The 18,243-nt window shown below is 41.4% G+C and overlaps 2 protein-coding genes and 1 long non-coding RNA gene across 11 annotated transcripts in view; 1 reads left to right on the plus strand and 2 right to left on the minus strand.

Moving 5' to 3' along the window:
- LOC127383468 (dual specificity protein phosphatase 13-like) overlaps positions 1 to 7,340 on the minus strand; it is a 22,871-nt gene extending 15,531 nt beyond the window's left edge. Inside the window, exons 1-4 of one of the 8 annotated variants that reach the window (XM_051616404.1) lie at positions 7,135 to 7,340; positions 4,290 to 4,491; positions 1,992 to 2,089; positions 1,221 to 1,249 (exon numbers count right to left, since the gene is read on the minus strand). The gene's annotated coding sequence lies outside the window, so the exon portion shown is untranslated. Of the gene's footprint in view, positions 1 to 1,220; positions 1,250 to 1,991; positions 2,090 to 3,992; positions 4,025 to 4,184; positions 4,236 to 4,289; positions 4,492 to 7,130 lie in introns of those variants that run through there. The other 7 variants (XM_051616405.1, XM_051616400.1, XM_051616406.1 and 4 more) reach the window with 7 other exon arrangements.
- On the plus strand, positions 2,102 to 16,745 carry LOC127383470 (uncharacterized). Of its 2 annotated transcripts, XR_007889214.1 has the most exons (4): positions 2,102 to 2,409; positions 3,446 to 3,538; positions 4,052 to 4,162; positions 15,257 to 16,745. It is a non-coding gene; the product is annotated as an uncharacterized LOC127383470 (long non-coding RNA). The 2 variants fall into 2 exon arrangements; XR_007889213.1 differs by lacking the exon at positions 4,052 to 4,162.
- Positions 11,081 to 13,066, minus strand: LOC127383469 (dual specificity protein phosphatase 13-like). Its single transcript, XM_051616410.1, has 3 exons — positions 12,909 to 13,066; positions 12,406 to 12,623; positions 11,081 to 11,280 (listed from the first exon to the last, which is right to left on the minus strand). Exons 1-3 carry the CDS (start codon positions 13,064 to 13,066, stop codon positions 11,081 to 11,083), a joined length of 576 nt encoding a protein of 191 aa, XP_051472370.1.
- Positions 16,746 to 18,243: the final 1,498 nt, after the last annotated feature.

Here is an 18,243-nt window from a genome sequence, read left to right on the forward strand (position 1 = left end):
TTGGGGTGCCAGACCAGGTCTTGAGAGGGCTACACCAAATTTGGCTCTGCTGCTTACTCTTGACCATTGCCACAGATAAGGGCTGAGACTAGGTGGATCAGTCATAGAATCAATCATACAATAGTTTGGGTTGGAAGGGACCTTAAGGATCATCTAGTTCCAACCCCTCTGCATGGGCAGAAACACCTCCCACTAGACCAGGTTGCTCAAAGCCCCATCCAGCCTGGCATTGGACACTTTCAGGGATGAGGCATCCTAACCCAAAAGATAAAATCTGGTCTGAAATGTAGGAGCCCAGAGCCAGGTCAGCTCATTTGGGCCCTTTAATCCATTTCTGGGACTGTCAGACACAGGAGGGTGCTCACTGGCTTGCTGACTATTGGAAAAGGAAAACATGCCACAGAACGGAGATGCTTTCTTATTAAATCCCTGTCCCACTTTCTTCATCTGTGGGGACAACAGACTGTGTTAGGGTCTGCTGATCATGCCTTCCTAGGGTGCAAAATAATTGTGATCACCAAATAACTCCATTTCGTCCCCCTGTTAGCTTAAGCATCCTGTTGAATCACAAATTGGGTGGTGACAGGCACGACCTCTATGGCTAAAAGCTCAGTTAAAACTCTCCCTGCTTGCAGAGGTGCTGGCATGGTGGCGAGACTCTCTTCACGCACATGCAGCCTGCTTTCTGCCAGTTACCTCTTGTGCAGATGTTGCATCTTGACTTTACAGCTCACCTACCTGGCTACACATGCTTTCATAGCATGATCTGTTAGCACCAACCAGTCCCCTTTGCAGAGACCTGAAGCATGCCACCATTGGAATGCAGCCTGCTACCCCCAGAGGAAATAAAGACAAAATCCTGATCAAAGAGAGAATCATGAGAACACAGGTACAATTATGACTTTCTAAATCTTTATCTTCAGTCTGTATTTGATGTCTGGATAATAAGTTGACCAGTCTCTTACATAAACCTCAGGCAGGTTAAACACCACAGAGGAAAACAGTTGTTTTCCTGAGCTGCATAAAAGAGGGTGTGAGGGACCTTGCCATCCCTACTTACAGCCTCTGTGGCTGAGGATTTCATGCAGTGTCTCTTCCTAAGCCCTTCAGATCTGAGTTTTAAGTATGGTTGATTCAGCTGCACTTCTTTTTTATTTCTAAAAAGAATGGCTTTCTGTTTGTACTGCTTGCATTTTGTCATGCTGCTTTACTTCACTCACCGTTTTCCTGAGTTTAGTGAAAAAGCTGTCTGTAAAAACAAGAATGGAAAAAAAAAAAAGAAAATTATCAAATACTTTCTTTTTTATTTATGGGGGGAGAGATTTTTCAAAGGCAGAAAGGAAAGTCTATCAGATTATGCACCTGAGTACTATTTATGCCCTTGAAAATCTTCCGCTTACAGTGCTTAATTGGTCTGTGCAAATCCATTGCCAGAAGAGGTAATTGACCATTTTTATAGAAGGATCAGTAACAAAAACACTCTGGGCTATTGTTCTGGAAATAAAAAAAAATAGGAATTATAGAAAGAATATGTTTCAGGGCATCAGCCAGCCTCTCCTGAAACCATTCAAATTCACTTGGTGAAAACAACAGCAGACACAATGAAATGAGTTTTATGTGAAGAATTGAGATCTCAAATGTGATATTATGCAGAAGGTAAAGAGTCTGTACTAGATAAGTAACAGCTCAATGTGATATCAAGGGTGCACTTTGATTTTGATGAATGTTAAAAGAACCTTTAGCCTTGAAAATAAAGAGGATAATTTCTCTCTAGGCAATGGCTGCTCATGAAAGTAATAAAATGAGAGCACTGGAGCCCTAATTTTATAGTGCTTTTTAAATGATTTTCAAATGGTCCAGCTGCTTTGTGCCACAATAGCACACGGCAGAGATATTTACGCTGGCGATAACAAGCATGCATCAACCTGCCTGAGCTGCTCTCTGCAGGCAGCCTTCGTTAGGTGAAACACACACGGAAAGCTGATACTTGCCAATGCAGATTGATCACAATTACACCGTGGCTGCAGCGATCCTGGGAAGCTGCTTTTTCCACCAGACAACTTGATTGTTTTTCTTGTCTGCGTCTCGCCTGTGAAGCACAAGATGTACGTGGCCGGTGATGCTGGTTCTATTTTGACACTTGAGAGCCTGCCAGCTCTGTATGCCTGTTAGGCCATACCATCCTTGGCAGACTTCTCTGTTCAGAAATAAGCGGGTAAATTTAGCCCTGGGTTGCACCACTGGTTTTTGGTGGGAGTTTCCCCAAGTATTAATTTGGCCTCAGTGTTGGTGTTCCAATGTTGTGCAGTGTTGTCTTGCATGGAAATGTGCACACGATGCAAGTAAGCTCTCGACAAATGCTACGTAGTTCTTCTGAGATGCTGAACTGCCACCAGCATCTTTCCTCAGGTATTTTACTTCTGCATGGCTAGGACTTAAGTCTAAAACTATTACTTCTTTTCCAGGACCTGCTCTAAGATGAGAACTACCCAAGGACAGTTCTTCTATGCAAGCTTAGCTTGTCAATTTGAATAGTAATTTCAAAAGTCTGATTGGTATTTCATCTTTACAGTCCTCTTTCATTTGTGAGACAGTGACAGAAGACAGCGTACTGGGGGAAACTTTTCTTCTGAGCAAGCAGAATAGGGTTGGAAGTCCAGGTGCTTCATGAAATATTCCCATAAAATTAAAGAATTCGCCTCTTTGTGTTCACCAGCACTAGAGAGAGACAGCACTATTTGTATAAAGAAAAGTTTGGTGGGAATGGGGAGTTCTGAGTATGACAAGAAGGCTAATTTATGGCTGTAAATGTATTACATTTGCTGTAAATCTCAGGTCGATAAAGATAAGATAGATCTGGGCAGAGGGCATGGTGGGATAAAGGTACCTCTGAAAAACCCCAACCATCAAGCTGACCCATGAGCACATATTGTCACCAGAATGGAAAGTTCTGCCCCCAGTCTGGGTAACTTCTTGTATGTGTTTGACTTGAACATTTTCTCACCTTTTAATTTGCAGATCCCAATGGAACAAAAAAGGTTACCATCTTTTTATGTACAGAGATATCCTTATGAGCTTTAACTTTAAACAGAGGCTTATTTTCTCTTGGAGTTGAGTTTTATGAGTTTACATGAGCAGAATCGACAACAAACTGGGAATACATCCTAGAGGAGTATCTAGCACATTTGTTGCTTCCATTTAGCCAAATGACTGAGAAGTGACTGAAGTATACAAAATTTGGAAACCCTCCAGCCAGAAGGGAAGCAGAGAGGAGAGCGAGGTTTGATGTCAAAGCTTTAGGTCATGTTCCTTTCATCTTTATGTCATATTTGGATTGTCTGTCTAATGTTTCTTACTGTCGCTTTGATTTTATTTTTTTTAATTTATTTTGTAAGAGTTTACATAGATGTATACTGTATCTCGATTCAATGTCTAAATCCTGCAGGTGTTTCAGGAACCCTCAGCTTGATGAAATTGCTCGCTACTGGATAACTCTTTGGATACCATTGCCCAGAGGAATGTGATGGAAGCTCATACGGTAAGCCAGCACAAGGGAAGCAGATCTGCTTTTTCCAAGAATACAATGAACAAAGATTTTTCCTTCAAAACAGAAATGAATGCATGTGATGCTGTTGCAGGCTGCACAGGATTGTGCCGTGGCCACAGATTGCATATGTTTGTACTTCTGTCTCGCTTGCATCTCATCTCATGTCATCTCTGAGAGATCCAATTTACAGCAGCTGAGATAAAGTAGCCTCCATGGTATTACATTCATCCCTTTCATAAATCAAGAACCACTTTTTTTTTTGAGTCCAGAAAGAGAGGAAAACACAGGGCATTAGGCTTTGTAAATGGCTCATTGGCATGTCTCTGCAATAGCACTTTGCAGCTTTTTTTTTTCAGACCAGAAACAATGTTTGTGTTGTATAGAAAAACTTTTTAAAAAATCATTGTTTTTTGAGTGGTAACTCAGAATCTTTCTCTCCACTCACCAAAACACAGCGTAATTCCCTTTTAGAGTTGTGGGCTTTTTTTTTCTCTCCTGTTACAGAAGATGCACTTTGATTTATATTGTGTGATCCTTGCCTCTGACGTGGACATAGTTTTTGTGGATTACTCCTTATCTTTCAGGATCCTGCTTCACCTGATTGAGACAATGCCTGTAAGTAGATAATTAGGCTTACCCAAGTGGTTGAGTCAGGTTCAGTTAATGCTGCTAAAGTAATTTGTGACTGCTTAATGACCGTGCTGCCTAAGAGCAGTGGCTTTCCACCAGGAGAAGGACTCACCATTGAGCCTTGTGAATGTACTCAGAGAACAGAAATGTAAGCTGAGGTGAAAGTCAATCAAGTCAATTAAGTCCTCTGCAGGTATTGCATTTCCTGGCAGTGGGCAGTTCGGTATCCTTTGATTGCCCATGCAAAATGTGCAGCACTTGGTGCATGGCTGACACCAAGCCTCTTCAGGTCTTCCTTGTTATGGACTATGGAGCTGTGGAAAGTCATGACAAAAAACAGCTCAATGTATGCTGTTCCTTTGTAATGTATTCCTGTCTGCAGAGCCCAGTGCCCCCCATGCTTTGAGACTTGTTGTGTAAGAAAGAGTAATGTAGTAAAATAAAGGTTAAACATTGTGATTCCTGAATATATTCATAATAGATGCAGAAAATGCAAAATTCCACGTAATTTAATTTCTGTAAAGACCATTTCCTGTCTAGAATTCCCAGTAAATTTAACAAGTGTTACAGGCTCCTTTTGACTACAAAGGCATTGGGAATTACTGGCCCAAACACCTTACCAAAATTCACTTCACAAGGTAGCTCAGGTCTTCCTATAATTGGACATAAAATACATACGTTGAAAGAACATGCTCAGGTTTTAGCAGAGCTTGTAACCATTTTGCCTCAGCATGTAATTGTATGATGTTTCTTGCTACAGTGGTAGTAGCTTACTAATCTGGCTAAACTCCAGCTGATAAACATGCCTGCTTAAAATTCAGCATGGAGTTTGATTTCTGCAAGATATTTTACATCTTGTGCCCTCAGCTGCTTATTATGTAGCACTTTAAAAAATATTTTACCTTTGAACACAAAGGGTCTTGGCCTTGAGTATCAGCAATAGCTGACAGTCAGACAAATATTTAATAATTAGTTTTTTGACCACTTCTAAGTCCTCCCTCCCAGGGATCCCTCCCAGAATCAAAGACATCATGTGAAGTCAGCCATCCCTACTTTATTTTAGTAGAGATACTAAACTCATTTTAAAAGGCTGAACATCAAAATTCTGATAATAGTCATAAGGAGAAACGTGTCTTATAAACTACAGCTTTAATTCCAGATGGATTTTTAATTTCCAAGTAGCTCCTCAGAAGCTGCACATAACTGGTTCCATAGAAATAGGCAGTGACAACTGATGGTAGCAATTCAGGTTATTTTAGCTATGGCACAAGTGCTGATGCTGGCACAGGTTCACTTAGTAACAGAAACATCCTATGTTTATTGACTTCACTGAGTACTGGATTTGGTCCTAAATGCAAATACTGTCTCTCTTCCCCATTCACACCTCAGGAAGATCCCATGAAACCTTATTCTCAGGTGTTGTTGATGCTTATCTTATTGATGTTGGCAGAGTAAAGAAAATTCTATCTATAGCACCTGATAAGCTTCCAGTTTCACTGATTGCAGTCTGTAACTCTTTGTATTTAAGCTCAATATTTGTGATCCACTGTTGCATTTGCAAACAAACCTGTTTATGTTTTTATTCCTGCTAGCTGAATGTTCTGAAAGTTCATCTTTTCCTTACTACATGTACACACTGTTGTTATCTAAACATTTTTCTCCCACCATTCATTTTTTTCCCCGATAGAATGTGATTGAAAATAAATACTCAAGAATAATTTGTAGCATATGTACCCACAGGCGTTAAAAGGATATCTTAAAACTGCACTTAGAAGTATATCTAAAATCCAATGATGGTGATAAGACAATACAATTTCAGTGACTTTTATAGATTCTTTAATCTTTGGTTTTAATATGTGTTGGGCTCAATTCTGCAAATCTTTATTTCTCCAAAGGGTTCTAATAAAGTAAATAAGTTAATTTCCAAGTTTAGTTATGAGGTTTAACTAGAAAGGCAAAGGTTGGTTTCTCCCTCTTATCATCAAGGCAGAAGCTCAGTGAAGTACTGCATTTTGCTGGCTTCTGCCTTTCCCCAACCACGGGCAGACCAGCACAACGATGGTTCTGGGTGCTCAGTGCCTAGTGGTGGACAGCCACTCCCTGTGTACTGTTCTCATCTGCAGGGTGTGACACTTCTGATTAGAAATTAAGTAAGATTCGGAAGCAGGCTGCAATTTCTTCTCTAGTTTTATTTCCTCAACATCGTCTAGCTCATCTTTAGTCTGTCCTTTTTTGTAGCTAAAGGAATGTCCACTTTTAGCTGTAATTGATGGACAGTTAGCCAAAGGATTATTAGTTCCTTCTGTTTCTCTTATTTAGGATTTATTGTAATTGCACTTTCCAGATATTTCAGTAAGTTTGCAAACTGCTCATGGTAAAAAGAACTTGTTTTGGCATAACATTGGGCACTAGGCATGTTGAGTGCAGATGACTGATGATTGTGCTTTCTCCATGCTCCAGAGTGAAACAACCATTGCATAAGTTTGAGAAATAAACAGTGAATTCTTCTGTCATTCGGAATATCCGAATATTTTGTCAGAAAATTCAATTGCAAATCAAGAAAACAGCAAAAATGGGAATACTTTCTTTTTAATGTGAACATTTCTATTCATTTTTCCAGTTAAACAGGAAGAGGTAAAACCAATTGTAGTTCAATTTTAAGGCTACTCAGGATCATGAGTCAGTCTTGTGCTTCGTATGGTAAATGTTGCAGCATTTATAAAATCTATATGTTGAATAACTATAAAATAACAAAAAGTGGTAATCTTGCTCTCTTTTTAATTACTTGTATTCTGTTCTGTAGGTTCTTTCTTTAATGTATAGTCCTTTTGCTTTCTTCTATGCTAATTGTAAGTCTAACAATGCTAACTAAATAAAGTAGTTGGACAGCACATGTTAACAAGTACTATACTCCCCAGCCCTTCAGAACAGCTCAGCCTCAAATAACACTTACATACCGCCTGTGTAGAGATTACGCCACTCTTCACCCATGTGATTTCATGTCACTTTACAGATGTCCAAAATCTCTGGCAGCTTTTGGGCAAAGGAAGTGCCAGGCTCAGAGCATTCCTGGGTGGACCCCTTTGATGGCCACCCACAGATTTAGGCAGGAGAGAGCCTGCTGGATGCCACTAGTGCAGAATCTGCAGGGAAGTTTCAGTTGTTTTTGCTGAAGAGTGCTCTTTGCTGCCACTTGATGTTCCCAAGCAGGTGGCTGTCTCTAAATATGGCACGCGGCTTGACGCCTCCCCGGATTAGCTCTGAGCTACATCCCTGATGGAATGGGGAACAGCCACCAAAATTGAAAGTCTGCATTAAGCAAATCTTATGCAAGAAAATCTGCTGCTCCTCTCCCCATATTGCTGTGCCCGACAGCCCTGAGCTCTCCCCATGATAGAAATGTCAGTCAGTGCAACAGAGACACAGTCCCAAATGCCTCATGTGACACAGTTCTAATAATAAGCTACCAGGAAAGAGGGGACAGCTCATCTTACAAGGGAGTTCAAAATAAAGACATGAGAGCAGCTGTCCTGGACCTCACCAAAGGTCCATTGAACCACTGTCCTGCATCTGACTTTGGCTGTATGTGGATGCCTACAGAAAATAAGAACTCACAAGCATTAATTATGCTGCTGTCTAACACTCTTCCAGCTTCCAGCTGGCTGCAGCTCATGAACTTCCAGATCTGGATGGAGTTTCTAAGTATCTGGTAACCCCAAATGGATTTCTGTTCTGTGATGTTTTCCAGATACCCCTTAATGTTTATGGGCTTTTTCCTCTGTAGCATCCAGTGGCAAGGTGTTACAAAGCTCACCTAAACCTCTTCCTCTTGTTTCAGACCTGCCTTCTATTGACTTCATCTTCATTTAAATAAAATTAAGGGAAGTTTCTGCTGGAATTTTATATAGCTCCCTTCAGATGACACTGTGGTTTTTGTGATTGCTTTAAGCAGATTTAAGTCTTCCACAGCTGTAGTTGGGACAGTCCCATTAACTGTGCTCTCTGCTCACAGACACACACACACTTGCAGCCTCCGCTGAGCTGGCACTAGCCCTCATGACCTGCTTGGTAAGGTGGCTCAGGAATTGTATCTAGAAGAAAATTTCTCTTAAAGGAACAAACAAATTTGTTTTCAGGTCCTCTCCAGAGAATGCCTAATTCTTCTTTCTGGCATACCCCTTTCTCATTGGAGACGGTGACTCCTGAGTATGCCCTCTGCTGTGAGTTTTGTCAGATGCATTCTTCAGCTAAACACTAAAAAAAAAAAAAAGTTTAAAATGGATAAAGGAATTAAGAACAGATTGAGGAAGGACACCCGTGATAAGGCAAGCGTGGAGCAGGAGAGACTGTGTGTCTCTTTCAGAGGAGATGGAAGGTAATCAGCTCCTGGTCAGGCTGGATCTCCAGGACTGACAGTTCCTGAGGGTTCCTTGGAGGCTACGTAGGCACTGCTGCATAAGCCTAAGTGCTCTGGCAGCTCTGTAGGTACTCAGCTTACCTTTAGATACTTAAATATCTTTAAAAATGGAACCCTCCCTCAGTTAGGAGTTAACATTCAGTGCCTTTAGTCTCCTGGGTTGTGTAGACCCTGTTGACAGATGTGCATTTTCTGAACAAAGTGCCACTGGTGAGGCAATATTTTTCTTTTGGTTTCGTTCCTGAGTCTAACTTTCTAAACCAATATTTGAAATACCATTTTTCTCACTGGTAATGGAAAACAGTGAAGTACTAATGTCTCATCACATCATGACCCAAACTATGGGTAGTGTAAGTTACAGGTCTCTTTTCCTCCTAGAACATCACAGGAGACAGTGTTTTCCATTTTAAGAATTTACAGGACTAATTCTACTGCTTTTGCTTATGTCAGCTGGAATCTTTTTCCCTGAGCAGACCTGGAGCGAAAGTTAAACTCTTTGTAAGGAAGGAAACAATATAGGCAGGCAGAAAATATAGGCAACACTAGCTTCAGAGATGAAAAACCCATCTGTGATTTGCCAGTGCCCTTGAAAAGAGTTTCTAACTAATTCATTCCCTCTACTGAGGGAAAACAGCAAATAAGTTGTGCTGTACAAGATCGCTACCATGTCACTGGTGGTATAGATGCCACACCAACTCGGCTTCATGCTGTACTCTACCCCTGATGAAACAATACTCTCCCAGGATGAGCAGTATCTCTGAGAGCAGGTACTGATTTACAACAGGAGCAGCTTTCACAGCTGTGGCTTTGTGAGACAGATGTTCAGGGGCATGCAAAGCAATATCCTGATGGGAGATTCCATTAATCTTGCTCACACGTGTCTAATTTTGCCCAGCCTAATGCCATTAAGATGCATTATTTCACTCACATGAATTTCAGATTTTTCAATGCCATGTCTTCAAAAGGTTTCCAGACTAAAACCTACTGTAATGTGAATGAAGTATAAATTATAATGAAATATTAACTCATATAAATCCAAGTTAACTCTAATGAAGAACTTCAAAGCAAACCCAGCTCCTCCTCCACCACTCTGCTGCTTTGTGAGGTATAAAGATTATCCTAGCACTGTTGGGTTTAAAATGTGATTTTTCTGTTTGATCTTTTTACACTCCAATCTCTTTTCTTTCTCTTGTTAGTGGAGCTCTTTGGCAAGATAGAGGAAAATCTGAACAGACAGTCAAATAGACCTCTGAAAGGATCTTAAATATGCTTATTTTGCAAAACATTTGTGTACACTGAAATAGGGAGGTATTTCTGTATTCCCATAAGTGCTAGGCAGAATCAGCATTTATTTCATAACCAAGAATTAAGGAGGAGTCTGGGAAGGAAGAGGTTCAACTCAAAAATCACTATTATTTTAGTCTTCTAACCTTGCCAGTCTCTTCCAGTAGAGAGGAAAATTATCAGAACTGATGCCTCAAATGCAAACAAACAAGCAGAAATTTATTTACTTAATCTGGCAGGGGACGTTTATGCATGAATCTGAAATGCTGTTGCTGTATTAAAAATCACATTGGTTCAAGTACCAATTAACGGGCAATAGGAAAAGTGGTATCTTCAAAACAGCTAAAATCTAATTTGTATTAATTGAGCCTAGCCATTGATGTAAGCTAAATAAGTTCCTCCCTGATGTTAAACCAGAGGTGATACAAAGCCACTTACACTGATTTGGGATAATTTGGAGGGAGAGTAAAATGATGAGTACAAGCTTACAAAATGCTGTGAAGATCTGACTTTTTTTTAATGTCTTCAATATGCTACATAATATGCAGGATCTTGCTGAAAATATATTAACACAAGAAAAGGTTTGTGCGTTTGCTGACTCAAAGACTGCAGAGAGAGCTGCACCGAAGTTTATTCTGCTGTCAGGCTGTCACAGCTTTCTGTAGCACTGCAATATTTGGCAGACCAGTGAAAGATTAATGTTTGTGTAGCAGTGCCTGAGCTCTTCAGAAATTGCCCTTGCCACATCACCAGGCCTGAAACACAAGAAGCTTTTCGTATGAGAACATGCACATGAGAACTGTAACCAGAGTGAGTAAGCTGGTTATGTCACACTCCCAAGTAAAGGGGACTCAAAACATACTGTGAAGCTAGATGGAATTATTGAACTTGCCTCTGGCATTAGCACAAACCAGGAACAAACTTGGTCCTTCTTGACCATTCTAGTGAAGGCATCTGGTAGCACCGCGCCAGGCACAGCAGCTCTGCAGCACACAGTGCTTACTGTGCTGATGTTGGCTGTGCTGGTCTTGGAGGAACAGAGCTACCAGAATTAATCCATTTACAGTTCTGTTGACTTTTATTTTTCTTTGAGGCATAATTTTCTTCAGTTTTTCAGCATGCATTGAACATTGGAAGCTGTATATGCACAACGGCAGTGAAGACTGAAATTCAGAAATGTGAATGTAAATGGGTTTGCCCTTTCAGCCGTCCTTCCTTTGCCGTAGCTGAACATCCAGATTTTGCAAATGTTTCAGAAAGCCACGATTGGGTGAAATCCATCGATGTTCCTTCACTGTTTTGATGGCTTCAACCAATGGGAGGTGGTGATTTATCATGAGATATGCTAGGACTAGGGAAGCTGACCTGCTTACTCCAACTGCACAATGTACCAGAATTTTAGCTGGTTTAAAAAAAAAACAAACAAAAACACAGAACAAAAATTATAACTTTGGAAGAGAAGCAGTATCATGGATGAAGTTTAATTTAAGGGGAAGGCACACCCCTTCTGCCTTCTCCAGTTTGGTCAGAGTAACACTACAAAGATGATGTATTTCTTACCCTTCTGACAGATCACATGAATTGCTGTCCATTAAGTCTAATTTGCAATTGTTCAACTCACTTGTATGAGAAGTGCCAGGAGACCCCAGACTGATCTCAGAAACATGGGTAAATAAAAGAAAACCCCATTGAAGTGTTGAAGTTGTTCCATTGTGAGCAAAAGGAAAATCCCACTTTGGTTTCAGAGGGGCTTACATAGTGAAGAATAATGCTAAAATCTTGCCTGAAAGGATGGCACTAACACAATAGCCACCAAGAAAAAAGACTGGTCTAGTACTACTGTGTAATAAGGCAATTTGCTGTGACTGTAATTCTCTTTTGAAAGCAGAACTTGTGAAACAGACTGAGACAGCTCCATTAATGCCAGTTTACTCATGCTAAGAGATGGTCTTTTATGTAATATAGGTTAATTAGTATTTTACTGCAGCAGTGCCAGGAAGCTCAGTCTCTTGTGCAACATGCCATAAATCATCTTGGCTAAAGGTAAATCTTATCCTTGGGGGCACAGCCCTGCAGGCCCTGTTCACACTTGAAGCTCAGCTGCAATATATAGGCCTCTTCATCCAGTTGGTGGCTGTAGAAATCAGGACTTTCGTCTCTTTATTAACTTGTTCTTACAATTACAGTTGCTATAAGAGGGTCTCAAAAGATGATGTTCATTTCAAATGTATCTTTTTGCTTTTTGAATGAGCTTTTCCTTCCACATATTTTTCTCTCTATTCTGCCTCCTTTCTCCTCTGCCCCTGTCTTTCTCCTGCACTGTTCACCCCTTTTCTAACATCAGCTTTTTGGGACCTGCTTAGAGCTGTACCTAGGTACCCAGCACTCCTCTCACCTGCCACACATCATGCAGATGTCCAGTAGCTGGCAGGAGACCATGTAGTGACTTTACCCCTGAGCTCGTGAGCTGAGCTGTTATGAGAGGCTGCCAACTCACATAAAAATGCAACCAATTATGATTTTGTACCTCCTGGCGTGTTCAAGGCGTTGTGGATAAACTGTGCTGCAGAGAAAAAGAACTGGCTTATATCAAAGCTTGGGAGGTCATGGGCTGGTACACCATAGTAATCAATGGTTGCTCCGTAGAAGTCCTGGCCTCCGTGGCTGTACGCGGTGCCGTGGGCAGCATTTAAAACATGGGTGACACCCATCTTCCACAAAACAAATCTGTTGTGAGCTGTTACTCTAAAGAAAAGACAAACACAAACAAATTGAGATGGGCACAGAGACATTAATGGAGCAGAAGCCCTGGGATTGCATCTCCCAAGCCATGTGCTGGAGCATCAACCTGTGCATTTCTTCTAAACAAGAAGCAAGTACCAACTTAGTAATAATTTTATCTCGGGAACCGTGTTGTCTGCAGTGTAAATCACAGCAACAGCAAAACTATGAGCTGTTTAAAGTTGCACCTATGAGGCAAACTAATGGATAGAAGGTATGGCAGAGGTGGGCCTACAAAGCTGTACTTACAGATCTCCTAAGAAGAGATTAGGCCATACTTCATCAACGTGGTTGCAAGGCCGCCCAGTGTTCAGGAGCTGCTCAATTTCTTTAAGGGAAGAAACGTCCCCCGTGCAGGCCCCAGTGCCTTCGGATCCCTGAGGGCCCAGCCCGTCCGCCCCAGACATTCTGAGAGCCAGGGACAGAGCCAGCTCCCAGCAGCCCGAGGCGCAGCGCTGGGGTGTTGTCAGTCCCGGGGCCGTGGCAGGGAGGCCAGGAGATGGGCTGGGGCAGGTGCGGGCAGCAGCTCCCGCTGCCAGGCCATGCCGTGCCAGTGTCCCCCAGCCCCTCCCCGGGGCTGGCCCCTCACCTGTGCCTTGTTCTGGCAGGCATAGCCAGTTGAAACAGATGCGTGTACTGAGCCTGGCCTTACTGGTTCCTTACTGGTTCCAGTCTGCTCCCCAGGGCTTGTGCCCAGAGCCACAGTGCTGTGCCAGCGCCGGGGTGTCAGCCACGTGTGGCAGCCCCTGCCCGCAGGACGCCCACCGAGGCACGGCTGCGGCTGCCCTTGGCGGTGCCCTGGATGCAGCAGCGGCAGGCGGCGGGATCTGGCCGTTCATCACAAGTGATTAAAGGCCTAATGGGAACGTGTCCAGGGCAAGAGGAATGGAAACCCTCTCCCAGTAACAACTGTCTGTCTCCCAGTTATCTGGAGGTGCTTAAAAACAAAGCTGCAAAAGGGACAGAAATGCACCAGCAGGTCCTACTGACACAGTCACCTGGATGTTAAACACTAAGTGGATGATGATGTCTTGCCTATCACCAGTAACCTACAGAAATGTATTTCTTGAAGCTACTGTTTTTTCACCTAGTAAATTGATCTGAGCCTAACTAAACATTACATGTTTAATCTCTTCTATTGCAATCATTGTTTTCATCAATGTGTTAATACTATACACCTGCTGGATATTGTATGATACCTCCCTCTGTTGAAGAGAGAACAAATAACTCCTGTATAATGGTAGTCAGGTGAAACTTGTAAGCCACTGAGTTAGTTTTTATAGGAAGGTATGAGGAGACACAGGTTGGAGACCCATTGTGTCAAATTGTTGTATTAATAGGCCCTTTCAAGCACAGCAGTGCTTGTGTGACTGCAGGTAGGGGGCTGCAAGGCTGTCAGTGATAGAGCTACAGGACAAAACACATGAAATGCTGGTGTTCTTTGTAAGCCTGGCAGCTGATGTGCAGAGCATGGTTCCTCTATCAAAGGAGGCCAGAAGAGAAGGTGATTCAAGAGGAGAAACTTGCTGCTGATATTATCCCCTGTAGAAAAAGGGCAACAAATGGAAAGAACGTTTTGTCAGATCTGAACTATCTTTATTTCACATGCATAGATTTACTATGATAGAGAGGGGTTTGCTTTATTTTATTTTATCAAGACACATATTGTGGAGAGCTGTTTGACAAAAGGTATTAAAGTCTGGACTGATTAACTATGCTTAGGAGTACCTGGAGTGAGACATCACCCTAATACAAGGCAATAGTTTTCCAGAATCAGAAGGCGAAAGTTGTATGCAGGTTAAAAAAAGTTACTTTAATATTTAGAGTGCCTCATGAGGCAGAAATTGTGGATTTAGAAAAGAAACTGTTTAAGAGCCTCCTGTATACAAAGAGACTGTTAGTTCCCATTGCCATATATGCTCTGGCCTAAGAGGTAAAATAAGACAAACTGTAACCAACAGTGCTGCAGGGCTTATTTAGAGAGCCAGCCTCTGCTCTGAGTAAGACAACCAGCTGGCCAGATCCAACAGAGAAATGCAAAAATGGTTAAAATTTTACTTCAAGCACTATGTATATGTCCCTAATATGTTCAATTGTTTTTATGTTTTGTTCTTTTTTCCTGCTGTAAACTAGTGCTTTTTAAGCTGATTGATTTGTGCTGCTGAATGAGGAAAACCAATTAAGCAGGTGAAGTTGATTAATTTAGTTTACTTTTCTCAGGTTTCTGGGTGGAGGCTTAAGCTTTACTAGCAGGGTTTTTTTTTAAATGTAAGCCCAGCCCTTTTGTTGCCAATCAAGTTCTGTCAGAAATGTGACAGTCCTGTTTAATTCTGGCCCTTTTCAGCTGTAAAACTTTTATGGGCCTCTACCTCAAATACGCTGACTGACAATTCAGAGTTCATCTGTGGCGTGAAACCTTTTGAGCAGAAAAATATGAACCAGAAGAATGGTCTCCAAGCCCTGTGTTCCTTTAACATTTGTATGGCATATGTCCATTTGCTTCAAAATTCTGGCCTTCCACACCCAGCACTTTCTAAATGTTTAATAGTCTGTAAACATGACTTTGATAAAGCTGTGTTACTGACTTTTTTTGCCAGGACCTGTCTTTGAAACAGATAGAAGGCAGAAATCTGGCTTTCAGACCAGCTCCATTAAGCATTAACCCACAGGATGTAACCTCGCTAGAGAGAACAAGACTACCTTTCCCACTCTGTATTTTCCCTTGCCTGCCATTCTGCCCACGACACTGGGCCTGGATGTCTCAGAATATACCTCTCCTTCAATGTATTTACACAGGATTTCGCCATCAGGTCTGTGAGTCAATCCAGGACAGTCAGGCTGTCCTCTACTGAGATGTATCTTGACATGAAACTCCTGGGAAGCTGGACAACTCTCTCAGCAGAAGTGTTAATGCCCTTAAGTAAAGCTGAAGTCTTTGTTCTATCTTCTCCTTGCTCCTGCAACGCCTTATTTTGTCCTTGTGTTAACATTCAGGGTGAGGCCATGATTCTCTGACTTTGTGAAGAATTGTTGTATTTTAGTTTGTATAAAAGTAACCTGAATGCAAATGCTAAAAAGACTATGGAAAGCATGAAAAATGGAAAGCATTTGTTTTCAAATTTGGCAGAATGTTCCTTCTAGTTGTAACCTTTTGTCTAGACGGGTTCCACTCTCCACAGCTTTGCTTCTTTCCTGGCCCTTTTAAAGATACTAAGGATGAATGTGAAACGCAACAAACTGATATGTAGTCACACTGAATAGAGGCAAAATCAGCTTTCTGTGCAGGCTTTTTGAGGTTCCAAGAATTTGGACATTCTCCCAACTGTTGAGATGGTGGGTAGCTCTAAGCCAAACATCTATGAACTTCAAATAGCTGCTGTTTCAGTTGAATGTAATGCATGAATAATTTTGGGAAGCTCAACAGAAGGCATCCTATTCAACAGAAGGCATCCTATTCATCAGTGGACTATGCCTTTGTGGTTACTTTGTAGGTAGTACCTGGTACGATAATCTAAATCAAACATTTCCTGGGTAATAACGTATTAGGTGGCAACAGTGTAAACTGTCCCGGAGTGCTCTAGTAGCACACAACATGGCCTTGCCAGGAAAATGGGCAGCACTCGAAACCAGGATGCTTATGAAGGCCCTTCTATTGAAAATACTGCTATCAGTACTAACTGATGCTATGTCTTGTGACAGCCCTCCATCTCAAAATCAAAATCCTTTCACATATCCTGAAAGCAAGTAAGTTTTTATAGAGGAAAAATTACAGCATGAAAATTCAGCTAGAGTAAACAAACACGATTCCACAGATACAGTAATCTCCAGCTGCAAAAGATCTGCTCATTTCACTCCCCAGTCTGTTTTCAGGATTTGATTTTTGGGATGGTTAGCTACTGAAGATGAATTGAACTAATTGAATTCTGGTACATTGAGATCAATACTGAGACAGAGTTTTCTGGTCTTCTGCACTATGAATGTATTTTTAACATGGAACAATTTTATCTGATTAGCACATTAAGTTTGCCTTTTTTTTTTTTTTCCCCTCCCCCCTCTAATAAACTTATTTTCTCTCTTGAAAAATAATTATGATTCACTGATTTGATTATGTTAAAAAAAACACACAACAAGCTTTAGGCACTCTTAACAAAGCAGAACTTTCCTGGCCACCTACCATTAAAAGGCTGAGAACAAGATCCTGGAAGGTGAGTTAGCTTCAGGACTGTGCTTAAGACACTGACATGGTGACCTGTTCTGACACAACTCTGTAGCCTGCCACAGTTATTTCTGCAGCAAATTTTAATTTTGGTTTTTACCACTTTTTCAGACACAAGCAAATGTGGCAATCTGTGGTAAATTGTACCAACTTGACACCTGAAGTGTGCCAAAAGTTGTGCCTGACTGGTAGCTGGTGAACAAAAATTCATGGCAAAAAAAGCAAAGAATGCACCTAGTAGAGAAGCATGAAGTCATTTAACTGAATTGCCTTGCTCTCCTAAAGTTTTGTTTTCTTTGTCAGAGGACTGCTAGTTATTTTGAATATGAATACACTGATTGGAAGTAAGCAAAATTACCTCGATTTTCAGCCAGCTTTATTAACAGGTCCATTATTCAGAGGAAGATAATGTCCATTTCAATTTTGTGGGTGTGGTGTTTCTTTACAGATTCATACGTATGTGTTCTAGGGTTTGCCATTGATAAATTCAGACTTGTCAGTTTTTCATCTAATGCATGTACAGGGAAAGAAGGGGAACTCTGCAAGGACTGGAATTGCACTTAATTTCTACACTGTTTGCAGAGGCTGCTGAACTGGTAAACAAAGTGAAATAATCCCTCCAATTTCAGCAGCTCCTTCAGGAAACTACACATCTGTTTATAAAAGTAAATGCAGGATGGAACAGACTGCGTAGAGATAAGCATCTTTGAACCAGTATTAGGGCATTTGGTAATGAGCAGAAGTTCTTACCACTTGTTTCTGTTCCAAATATCTGTATTTGATCAATTTGAAACGTATATAACCCATTACAAGTGAGATTGTACAACTGTGGACATTTGCCTTAGATTGCTTGATGACTTGACAACCTGATGTAGCTTAGAAGCATTTTGAAATGCAAAATTTCCTTGTTTCACTGTAGCTGCACAGGGGTGAGGATTGCAAAAGATCCCCCTTTTTTTCCCCCTTCTGTGAAGAAAGAATACAAGGCCCAATTCTCTGAAGAGGCTAGTGTCATTAACTTAATGAAACTTCACTGGCACCTGTTTTTTACTTCAACTTAGACCTGCCTTGGACCTCATAGTAATTATGTCATCAACAACACAAATTCTGCATGTTTTTCAGACCCCACTATGGTGCTGCAAAGGGCTGGCTGCTACCACAGTCAGCTGATGTACAAAATACATTTCTTTCTGGAGTAATTTGTTTCTAATTTGTCTGTCTCCTTCTATCCCATCAGTTTGTATTATGCATAGGCTATGGAGCACCTGAAGTTACGGTGCCTTGTTGAAGCTTTCATAAGTCATCTCTGCTGTTCACATCTGTGCTTTGCACCACCTTGGATGAACGGCCAGGTGCTGTCAGCCAGCT

The sequence above is a fragment of the Apus apus genome, chromosome 4 (assembly GCF_020740795.1).
Source record: "Apus apus isolate bApuApu2 chromosome 4, bApuApu2.pri.cur, whole genome shotgun sequence".
Classification (NCBI taxonomy): Eukaryota; Metazoa; Chordata; class Aves; order Apodiformes; family Apodidae; genus Apus; species Apus apus.

Coding starts and splice junctions, on each gene's coding strand:
- LOC127383469 (XM_051616410.1), bottom strand. CDS start 13,066: ATGTCTGGGGCGGACGGGCTGGGCCCTCAGGGATCCGAAGGCACTGGG. Junction 12,624..12,908: donor AATCTCTTCTTAGGAGATCT/GTAAGTACAGCT, acceptor TCTTTTCTTTAG/AGTAACAGCTCACAACAGAT. Junction 11,281..12,405: donor CGCCTTGAACACGCCAGGAG/GTACAAAATCAT, acceptor TTTTTAAACCAG/CTAAAATTCTGGTACATTGT.